General features: G+C 40.1%; 1 protein-coding gene across 1 annotated transcript in view; it reads left to right on the top strand.

Annotated features, from left to right (window-relative positions):
• Positions 1 to 12,316, top strand: part of ppfibp2b (PPFIA binding protein 2b) — a 95,079-nt gene that overhangs the window by 41,272 nt on the left and 41,491 nt on the right. Inside the window, 1 exon segment of the mRNA XM_080863460.1 lies at positions 12,115 to 12,201. Coding sequence (XP_080719586.1) covers positions 12,115 to 12,201 — 87 coding nt within the window.

Raw genomic sequence — 12,316 nt, 5'->3', positions numbered from 1 at the left:
AAAATAAACACAAACATGCTTTTCTTCAACTTGGAAAGTTCATGCATTAATACAGTGTTCAGTTCTTGCGATATCCTAATCTAGCACTTTTTCGAGTTGTGTATTTGTAGAAGGTTATTACTAACTAAACAAAACAAAAACCATTAAAAAAGTTTCTCGTAAGTTATTTGAGTCAGTAGATCAGGGATTAAGGAGTTAAGTGTGGCATTTCTTTACAGGAACAGTGTCTCACTCAGTCTGGATAATCCACAGTCAACAGTTTCCAGAGGGACTGTTCCTGTAGTGGAAAGCTGCTAACATTGCCTGAAAATTTCAATAGCAGATGAACAAAAGCCTGGCAGATAATCAAGGCAGCTAGAATGTAAGGCTGGCTGCTTCCTCTCAAGCTCATCCTGTCCACCTTCTCCCCCCTTCCGTCGGCTCTTTGTTACTTCGGGAACATGGCGCAAACAATTTCTCTTCAACGATGTAATCCGATAACAACTGATGTCTTTACCCGTCGGCTTCCCGTGGCTGTCATGCCACCGGCTATTGTAGTTAATAATACAACAGCTTCTTGCCATTTTTTGTGTTTCTTTTTATCGCGGTGTAACTGATTTCAATTGAAAGCCTGCGTGCGCTAGTACCTCTTGCCACGAGTTCCCAGAATCCTTTGCGGTTTTACCCCTGAATGACGTCACATTTTCAATCTCTATAGCCTGAGCAACAGGATCAAAGTCAGTTGTGCTCTGCAATTAGTCTGCACCCCACGGCCTTCTCTCCAGAGCATACTTCATGGTGAAGCACATGTAAACACAGGAAGCATCATAAGTGTATTTCTGGCAGGAAGTTGTGATAGCCGGTGACGGCTGCTCATTACTGCTGACCCAGAGATGGTTGTCTCCTGTGTTCGTGACGCAGATGAACATTTTCAGTTTCCCCAAACCTGCTGAAGAGAAAATATACAAAAAAAACCTGAACTCTTCGATTTTTTTATACATAGAAATACAACTATACAAGTTCTTTCAGCAGAAACTGTCAAGAGTTTATTAAAAATGAGATGGAATGAAAGAAAATAGGTCAGGATTTTGTTTTTACAGAGCAGGGTCCCCGATTTAATGTTTTCACTCAGTAGTTTATTATTTTGTTATATTTCTTTTTTTTGTTTTTGTATTTTACATTGAAAAATGGATTTGTCTATAATACAGCCATGTGTTGACAGAAGATGCCAGAATACTCTGTGTAGCTTAGGACCCTATTTAACGTTACACATAGTTGTGCGATTTATTACGGGTTTTCTGCCCGTCCTGCAGGCTGACAGTTGGTAGGAGTGGGTAGAACTATTAGGAATTAAAAAGGAAAAGAGAAATATCGGGGTGCTGTTTTACCCTCAGCTGATTTTGGTCCCCCTTTTGTTCTCAAAGCACAGTAGGTTAAAACCATTCACTGCATATAAACAAGGTTAACTGGTCTATAGACATTCTCTTCATGTCTGGAAGACAGACCTAAACATGGAGACCTTTGACAATCTCTGAGAGTGACTGCAGTCGTCAGGCTGTGACTGTGTGCAGGAATGTTTGCTCCTATCAGGTGACCTGAGCTTGTGATCAAAGTGGTCATGAGTGTTCAACAGCCTCAGGGTGTAGGGAACCAATTAGTCACCACAAGTTGTGATGAATTAGGAGCTGGCTTTGTCAAACTGAATGTGTCCAGTGTTCGATGGTTTTTCGTGTGAGCCGATTTAATGCAAGTTTGCTCGGCTAATGTCATCTCAGGATGGTGCTGCGTGATGGTGATTATCTCTCTTGTTCACAGTATTCACAAAGTATTTTCCTTTATTTGATAAAATACTGCCATTTGGATACCAAATGGCAGTATTGTCACCATGCAAAATATTGCAATACTATGTTGTAGCTACATGCCACCCTGTAAAACGATTATATTCACTTATCTCATGGGGTTTAACAGTTTTCTGCTTCATTTGAAAAACCTATTATGTGTTTCCCTTTCATCATTTTTATATTTTTCACCATTCTTCATGCCCCTCCCCTTAACTGAGGACAGAACAGAATTTAGATAAAGGTATTTGGCAGTTAGGCTCTGATGGCCGTGTTGGTGTTAGAGATTAGAGCAGGACCTCCCGGAGGCTGCTGGTGGAGATGAAGCTGGAGACTTGAATGGAGCCTGAAAGATGAGAGGCAGCGATGGGGAGGAGGCAGATTGCATGAAGGCGACTGCAAAGGAGAAAGATGCGCAGTGAGATTTAAAGTACGCGGCGTGAATGCTGATTGGTCTGAACAAGGCTGGGAGAAAGATGATTGGACTAGACCACTGATGTCACAAACAGCTTGACAGCTTGTAAAAGTGGAAGAGATTTGAAGCTCAGATTTAGCCGGCAACACCTGGGAGCAGACAGATGTGAGACTGTAGATCTACCTTATTGAACTTGCGCATAAGCTTCGTTAAAATAATGCATGAGACAGACCTTCTGCTTGAGCATGCACAGGAGCGTGAAAGAGGCAGAAAGATTGTATTAAGAGACAAAGTTGGAGGAAGAAAGTGTGGCCATATCAAAATTTGCAGTATTTTGACATATTACAGCTCTTTTCAGTAATACAAAACATGACTCCATGAAATTACAGTTTACATCCAACTTTTTTTTACATTTTAGGACTTGAATCACTTGTAATCACCTGCACAGAAGCGCTATTTGTTACTGGGGTTTGTGTGGCTGTAAATAAACTTGCCGTTCAGACCAAATGGCTGAGATTGTTGTGGTGGACTCTGTAAAATACACAGGAAATGGAAACCTGAGCTAAAGGGCTTAAACATGTGGAGGATCACACACAGAGACAGACGAACAGGAGGCAAAGAAAGTGAGCCAGCGTCTCCCGGCACTGTGACTTAATTAAAAGAGCACACGAAAAAAAAGGAGGGAGACGGACCTCCTGGCATGATTTGTGTTTGTGCTGACAGTACAGCCTGTTGCTGCTTTGCCCACTTATCTGACATCAGACGCTGCTGCTTTAGAGGCTACATATGAGAGCGGGAGAGAGGAAACATAGGCCAACACTGAGACACAAACAGATGACAGAGAAAGAAGAAAAATGGCAAACCCTCCCACCGTCCCCCCTCCTTCTTTTTCGGTTTGACCATTTGGCTGTCAGATGGACCTCGGCAGAGAGCGAGAGAGAGAAAAGAGGGGGAACGATTCAAAAGTGAAGAAAGGAAGAAAAGAGAAGGAGAAGGGGAAAGGAAGGAGGGCAAAGGAGGGGGACCGACAACTCCAACCAAACGGGAATAAAAGAGGGCGTGGAGAAGGCAGAGAGCGTCCAGGGAAAAGGACAAATAAGTTGGAAAGTGAAGAAGGGGAGTAAGTAGGGAGAGGGAGAGAAAAAGAGGGAAAACACAGTGGGACTAAAGAAGGAAAGAGGAGGGGGACCAAGCAGGGGGGAGTTTTCCCTCTGAGGAGGCAGAGATCATAAAAAGCCCTCCTCCACAGCTGTGAACATCGCAGTCACACGCACACTTGCATGACAGTACTCACATGCTGCAGCAGTTTGCTCAGTCCACTGTTAGTTTGTGAAACTTGCACATAAGACACACTCAGAGGCTGATAGTCCCATAAGAACACAAGAAAATAGGCAGGGCAGCAATGGGCTGGGAGCATGGAGACTCCCATTGACTTCTACAGACACTTCTCCTGGCTGAAAAAGGTGAGTTAGGGTTTGTTTATATGCTCCTTCTCCTGCGTCTTCTTCTTCCCCCCTTTTTAAATATATTCGTGTCTGTCCGTGTTGCACATTCCTTTCATTAGGTTGATGCCTCGGAGGAAACTTTTAGTTGGAAAACAGAGAGAGGGGAGAGATGTTTGAAGGAGAAGCTGCCGTCGCAAAGCAGTTGTTCCACTTTAGATGCCTGACATTGTCCTGCTGTTATTGTTTTATTTCCTGGCGACAGACTTTGTGATGTAATTTCCCTCAGCTCAAGAGCTGGACTGCATCTCCTGTTGTTGTTGTGTTATGAAGGCACGCATCCACGAGGACTGTGTTATCAGATTGGAAATATTCACTATCAGCTGATTGTTGTTGTCAAAGCAGTGTCTAATGCTCTGGGGGTTAAGCAGAGAGAGACTTAGCGCTGCAGGATCTGTGTTGTAAAGACCTGTGAGCAAGTCTTTAACTGATGAGATACCACATTTGTCTGATTTACTTAGGTTTATTTAATTTATCTTTAAAATCGTGAAGCTATGCTGCTTTTAAGCATGCTAGTGTTTTACATTATTGCAGTTTCTTTCTTCAAGATGTGACCTTTAAACTAACATTCACAGATCATTCACAGAGTTCCAGCAACTGCTAAGGTCAATGGCAAAGATCTCAAGGTGACAGTAAATCAGCTTATGCTGTTTTTATTGATGCCTCTCTCTGGGATTTATTCTGTGAATATATATGATAAGAAATTAATTGTGCAAAGTTTTCTTCACTGAAGGTGTCGCTCTGTCTCTTTTAAGGGGCTTCTTCACATGCTTAAAAGATTTTGCTGCATTTTGCCTCATTCACATCATTCTGCATTACTTCCTATCTGTTTCTCTAATATCTAACATTTAACGCTAAAACGTTATTCTACTCGGACTTCTCTGACACAGTGACTCATCAGAATAATAGAAAGTTTAAGCCTGTCAGTGAGTCCCCCTAGACTTCCATGAGCCTTGTGTCATTTTTATGGATTATTATTTTATATTTTGCCACAGTGGACGTATATTTTGAGAAATGACTCTTCACCAGGGCAGAGAATGTGTAAAAACAGGCTCTTTGTTTGACTTCTTGAAGTAGACCTGGACTGAAGACATGTTGGCCAGTCTGCACTTCATCACACTAATTCAAAAGGCTGTGAGAGGGTCAGGACTTGGTTATAAGGTTAGATAAGAGCATCTTACCACTTGGCCACCAGATGGTGAGTTACACTTCTAGGAACGTTATTAGGTCAGTTTTATCTTTTAGCTAAATGAGTGAGATGAATAACTTTCATTTCAAAGTTTGCTGGGATAAAAAATATCCATTCATCTTTTACTGCTTATCCAGGTCCGGTAGGAGGGTTCAGCACTCTAAGCAAAAAAGCACAGACTTCCCTCATTGCATTCATAAAGTCACCAGTCAAGAGGTTTGCTAAACTTACCCCAAACTAAGGTTTATTAATGGCTCAATCTGGAGCACTGATACAATCAGTTGTCTACCTCCAGTGCACTGAACAAATGTGATGCTACTTCATGTTATAGTTACAGTTGGAAAGAGGAACTTGGATGACAAAGTTAACCATAGACTGAACCAATAACTAGTAGGCACGGCTACAACGACCCAGCTGAAACTGTCCTGAACTCTGTTTTGCTCTGTCAGTGCATCGTTGTGATTTTCCTCTTAGTGTTTCAAATCGTCCAACAGATTACTGACAGGATTTGTTTTACTGCCACGTCTGCATCTTATAATGTATCTGAGGTAGAGTGAAGTTAGGGGTGGAGTGAAATAGCATTAAATAAATGAACCCTTACAAAGGTGCACAGATGCATCTGTGTGTGAGGATGTACATCTGAGTTCTTTTACTTGCTGTTGACCTGGCCAGCATGTGTGAAATAAACATTAGCATGTTAAAACGTATTTAAATTAAATTAACATTATTTATGCAATACAATCTCTTTTCTTATTTTTTAGTAAGATAGCTAAGTTACTCATTCAGTCTGTTTTGTTAAAAATGGAATAAAGCCTTTGTTAGCATTCAGCAGATTAGCTTGATCTCAATGCTAGCCCACGTGAGTTGATACTCCCCTGAGGCTACACATCTCATTCTGGCAGTTATAACTCTCATCACGCTGCTTCAGCCTTCACAGTTGCTTTGCGACTCACTTCTGCTCTACAACTGATCCACCTCAGTGTCCTGCATATGATCATTTATTCCTGATTTGTTCTGTGGGTGGGTGTGGGCTTTCCACATATGCTCAGAGAACATCACAGGGTCCCACAACAGCAAAGCTGCCATTTATAAATTGTTCCAGATACGACTACAGTGATAAACAAGTTTATTAGACCAGTGTAAGGTTTTTTATGTTTCTGTAATGATCAATGCACCAGTGTGCAGAAGTTCAGGCCTTTTGACTTTCTTCTGTTAATTATTTTTATTCAGTTTCACTCACTTCTCTATTGATATTAATTGTGTTTTATTGTTATACAGCACTTTGTGGCTTTTATGTCTTTGAAAAGCACCATATAAATAAAGTTCACTTCCTTACTTACTAATCAAAATTCTATTTTTAAAGCTAAAATACAATTATCGTTGCTATCTATGAATTTTCAAATGTAGTGCTTTACAAAAAAAACTCCAGAGAGCACAGTTATTTACTTGCATTTGAAAAATTTGTTTTAATGTTTGAATTGATTAACTTTTGATTTCTCAGAGAAGTCCAGTGCGCCAGCTCAAATTTGGGCATCAAAATCGGAACTCAGTTAATTCAGTGTTTTTATGACAGTTGGTCTGATACAATTGTTAAATAAGCACTGTACATATTTACTTCAGATAATGAGGACCAAATTAGCAAAGAGTTTTAAAGAGCAAATTAGGTGATCATTTTGTTTAATGCGTGTGTGATGGTTACTTCCAGACAGAGAAAAGGCCATTTATTTTAGTAGTATACTAAACCAGCTATCATTCCCTTCTCCCACACTGCCAGCTTGGTCCTGTTTCCTTTTTCTTTGTCTTTTTTTAAACAAACGTAACAGTAAACAGCTGTTTTCATCTTCGAATTGCTGAGGCTAACGTGATTATAGTGGTAAGATCAAGATGAAGGTTAATCAAACTTGGATATGGAGAAACAGAAATGACAATTCATCCTAAATGCCACTGACTCACCTTCAGATTCACTTTCCACACTCAGTGGGACTGTTTACTGTCAAGTTGAGCAGACAGCAAATTGAATTGGACTTTAAATTGCATTTAGAGACACTGTGGTGTGACTAGAGAGAATACCTAAGCTAATGTGCTGCACACGCTGCTGCAGCGCTAAATCGAATGAGCACTCACGACTCAGATTAGGGCCAACGAGGGACGAAAACCAAAAACTAAAAGCATTTGGTTTTGGATAGAAGGTCAGGCTTTGACTTTGAAAGTGAGCAGTAAAATTCTACATGAATTCTGTGGACGTACATGTTACCTGCTTACAGAGCGCTGACCTTTGGAGCACTTTTATGTGAATCACTTAAAGTAGGTGGGTAGTGTGCTGCATGCTGTCATGCATTCTTAGACACTGGAATCACGCCACTGTATGTCATTACAGTTCCACCCATTCCACTGGCCACAACATTTATTGTGAATACACCGAGAAAAGTACGACTAATAAAACATGTCTGTATTCATTCCAGTGTAATCATTTATATTGAGTGGATAGTGTTTCCTCTCCTCTTGTGCAAAGCCTTGTTAAATATTTGGTCTGCTGCAGTGAAGTGTACTCACTTTATATAAATTGTACTAGAACTATGATTCGAATTTCATTAGTGTTGAATAAAATATGAATTTTATGGTCCTGTTTTTTGAGAGAACATCCTGAAAAAACTCAAAAGGTAATTTCATATTTAGCTCTAAATGATTTAAATATTTTCCTAGCTGATTAGAGGAATTATTTCACTATTTCACTATTATCATAAATACCTGATTTAATATATTTGAATAAAAATGTGCTGTGTAAGCAAAAACCACTCAAGGTAATGGGTCAGTATTTATTTAACTGATGCTCCACCCTGTTTTTACTTGTACTGGAAGCACTTTTACTTCATGATACAAACTGAAACGCCTCTAAAAACGTAATATTTTCTAGGTTCACAGAGAGAACCTGTTTAATTAAATTTTTACTGCTACTAATATTCTAGTAGTTTTCAGCTAAATTTCCCAGATTTAGTCAGAAGTGCTAATGGAAAACTCAAGGAAACTGAAAAAACAACTGCAGAACTGTAATATATAATGATAGTGCAAAGACATTACACTGTGGCCCCAAATCGTCTTGCTCTGTCCATTCTCACTCAATCCACCAGGCGATAACAGATAAAAACAGACTGGCCTGGTTTCTTTTATCGGTCCATTCAAACGCTGTGTCATCACCACCCTGAAATGGCCTTGCTTCTCTTCGGTCTTCTGATGGGAAGATCTGTGATTACAGCAGATTTCCCACTGGAATGAGAAACTGTAAATGTAACATTATTACAGCCTTACATTTTATAACTTAAGAGACACTCTGAAAGAAACAGTTTGTCCCCCACCCCCTTTCTACCCCCGTCTCTGTTTAATTTCAAGTCTGATAATGGGTTTAATGCATCCATATGGTCCACGTCAGGTGACCTAGCTGGTGTACATCCTGTGACCTCAGCTTCAGACAGTTCATCCAGGATTACAGGCTGATTTTAGGGTTTTTCATCTGTGTGCTGAGACGGCCTTTGAGGGATGAAAGAGACTGATAAGGTTTTGGAAGCTCACTAATGTGCCTTGAAGCTAAAGTTTAGAGTAGTTGTTGTGGCATCAGATAAGAGTTTCAGCTAAAAGCACAAAAAAACCCCTCGATGTTTACGTTTTCTTTAAAACTGGGTCATCGTCATGATAGTATTAAAGGTCGGCTTCTTGTAGCAAACAGTTACATTTACACTGCTGCATATTTTAGCCTAAAGGCGTTTTATATATTTATTTTTTCTGGACTTTGAAGCTAGTTAAGCTAATCGTAGTTTAGATGGGTGTGGAGTGGATTTTTGGCAGTAAGAGGCTTAAATGTTGATTGCTTAAATGACAGTAATGGTTGTGGGGATTGTTGGCAAATCTGGGCCCCCCTCAAATCTTTAGGGACAGATGCAGAAAGTTCCACCGACACACGATCATCATTGTACAAGAAAACACTGCAGATGCCATAATCAGCATAGTCTGTGGTTAAAAATGAAATATCATTTAATTCCACCAAAAACACGATGAGCTTTTCTTGAAGAAAAATGTTTAACAAATGAAATATATATTTTTCCTGTCCTCTCTGGACTGTCTCATGCCCTACAGAACATGGACGCATTCAGTGTTTAGTTCTTTGTAGTAATCCTGTAGTAGTCCTGAGCAACCTCAGCATTCATCTAAAATGCAATTTGAACTCCTACAGGACAAACGCGACCATCTCATGTTTGCAAATTGGTTGTTAACTTAAGCTTTAGTATCACCAGTGGGATGTTTGATGAATACAGCTACCTGCTGCTGATGGAAATCAGTGGTAACCAAGTTCAGTACTTCAGATATTAAAACAAACTAATTGTTTTAGCCAAAATGTGCTAACAGCTGAGGTGAACTGCAGTGCTGAGCGATGACAATGTGGTTTTACTACTACAAGTGATTTTAACATTATCCACAGTCATTTGATTGATTGTAATAATTGATAATAATAATTGTCATACTTAATTCAGGCCTAAATTTCACACACAGTCTTGATATATTACCAGAATGACCATCAGTTCCTTTACAGCTGCTACTGCTTTCTGTCATTTCAGGTGGAAACAGATCTATAATGGACTTTTGGGCTGGTGTCAGTACTAGTGTTTCAAGTAGTCATATACAAGGTTCATACTTTTATAGCATATATCCACACTGGATGTTTGGTGGTGAGAGGGAAAAACACAATCAAACATGTAGAAGCAGGTGCAAGTGAAATTATCTTAAACACAAGTAAACACAGACATGGTTGAGACGAGCACCAGAATGGAGAAGAGAGGTGATTTAAGTGACTCTGGAAATGGCACGGTTGTTGATGCCAAACAAGGTGGTCGGAACATTTAAGAAACTGCTGATCTACTTTTCCCAAATAAAACAGAGTTTGCAGAGCCTGAAATGGTCTGAAAAAAGAAAACATCCGGTGATTTCCCTGTGTGAAAATGCCCAGCTGATGTAAGACGTCAACGGTAACTCAAAGACTCACTCCTTACAACCAAGATTTGTTGAAGAGCACTTCTGAATGCGCAGCACTTCAAAACATGAAGCAGATGAGAACTAGGAGAAGACCACACCAAGTGCCTTCCTGATTGCTGATCACATACATCCCTTTAATGACCACAGTGTACCTTATCTCCTGACAGCTGTTTCCAGCAGGATGGCACGCCATGTCTGAAAGCTCAAATCATTTCAAACTGGTGTCTTGAACATGACGATGCGTTCACTGTGCTCAAATGGCCTCCAGAGTCACCAGATACCAATCCAGCAGAGCACCTTTGGGATCATAGATGTTTAACTGACAGCTGTCATGTCAGTATACACCAAAACCTCTGAGGAATGTTTCCAGCACCTTCTTGAATCTGGTTTAAAAGAAATAGCAAGATTTCTGTTAAGGGCAAACATAGTGTTGAAGCTCCAGTTTTAAGAGCTCATTCGGTTTGAGCTGTAATGTAATATTGCTGTTTCCCACACAGTCTTTGTTTGGCATTGATACAGTGTTACTGGCCAGTACACGTCACTCTGTTTCTTAACATTATGTAGGGTTAGCACAAAGCTAAATCTCAGCTGCAGTTTAACAGGCCTGCAAGTGCAAACTGATTTAGCCAAAGTGTTTCTAACAACAGGTGGTATTTCTAATCTTGCTGACAGAAGCAGAAAATATCATCTTATCATAAGAATGTTTTCCTCTCTTTCCAAATGTTTGCAGCAGCATGTTGGGGAGCGGAGGAGCCAGCAGCATTCAAACACATTCTGACTCTTAAAGCTGAGCAGAGAAATGGAAACAGGACAGACATCATCATTCAGGAATAAAGCCATTTAAAAATTGTTCGGCTTGACTTTCATTTTCACTTCCTGAGTTGTGGAGTGCATAATTCTGCCATAACCTTAATAGCAGGGTAATAAGGAACTGGCAAAAGAACTTCTGACCAAAGGGAAATGTCTCTTTCACTGTTTGCATGTTCTTAAGTTCACATTAGAAAGCATTTCTATTTCGACACAGAGCCTGACACGGCTTTTTCTCCTGACAGGCTGCTGCAAATACATTGATATCTGATGTTTTGTTAGACTTACAGTAGTCAGAGATGAAAAAGGTGGAAATTATAGCACAAGCTTTAGCACAATGTCGATGATTTGGCTCCGCTATCCTGCTATTTCCAGATTAACAGAAGTCAGATGAGTCAGATGATGTTTCATAACTTCGTATCATGTGCTTTGTGAAAAATGTGTATTTATACAGCATCGGCTCTGTGAGTTCCTTGTGCAAGAGTCAGCAGTCTTGCCCAGACCAGCTCTGGACATTAAGCGAGAGGATTATGTGTACAGCTTGGTTCTTTGTCAAACTCTGAAGCATCAGCAGCGCAAAAATCAGCAATATTCTGACATTTATATGCATTTAACGTTAGCAGCTAAGCCATATTACTGGCTGTTTATAATCTTACTGTATAGATATTTCAGTCTGACTACCTGTAATCTAACAGTTTACACGTCTTTGTATTTTAAATTCAACATTGGCAATATGTATGTTTGCTGAATCATGCATTTTGCTTTTGTTCAAAGCATCCCAGACAAAGTAAATAAGTTATTTTCTGACTTCAACAGCACTTTTTATAATGTATTTGTGCAGTTTTGTGAATAATAGATACTCTTTTCTGCTTTAGAGAACCTAGTTGTATCTGGCTTATGAGTAGCTAGATGAAATTGCCCCTGTCTTGGGGAAGCGCATCCCCCCCGTTTGTTGGGTGGTTAAGGTGTAATTCAGCATCAGACCTGCCAAATTTAGCTTCCATGTGCCAAACTAAGATGTTTAGGATGAGCAGGCATCTATTCATCTGTGGTTTAGACAAATAAACACTCATTAGGAAGCTTTTGTTGCAGGCTAACAAGTTGTCATCTCCACCTCTCACATACACACCAAAAAAGCCACTGACTAAAATCCGCTAACAGAAGCTTGGAAACGGTCACCTTGGCTACCTTCATTTTTTCTATACAGTCTTTGGTGTAAACAAGACTGCAGTTTTGCTGATTTAGGGACAGAGGATGTGCCTCTCTGCTTCAGTGCTTGAAGATAAAAATAAGCCATCCCTTATCTTTCATCCTTAACCTCTTCATGAACTTTGTGTGTTTCTTCTGTGTGCATTTGTCCAGGTGAACCTCTGTTCTCCAGCCAACAATGAAACTTACCAAGAACGACTGCTTCGCCTAGAGGGAGACAAGGAGTCTCTGGTGCTACAGGTCAGATATTTCTTATCTATCTAAGTTATAGACGGTGTCAACTGAACATTTAATACAAAGACACATACAGTATGTACGCAACGTGCCTATGCTGCCTGTGTACTTTCATATCACA

This window comes from Rhamphochromis sp. 'chilingali' (assembly GCF_963969265.1).
Source record: "Rhamphochromis sp. 'chilingali' genome assembly, chromosome: 2".
NCBI classification, from domain to species: domain Eukaryota; kingdom Metazoa; phylum Chordata; class Actinopteri; order Cichliformes; family Cichlidae; genus Rhamphochromis; species Rhamphochromis sp. 'chilingali'.
This window is presented reverse-complemented; position numbering and strand designations above follow the sequence as displayed.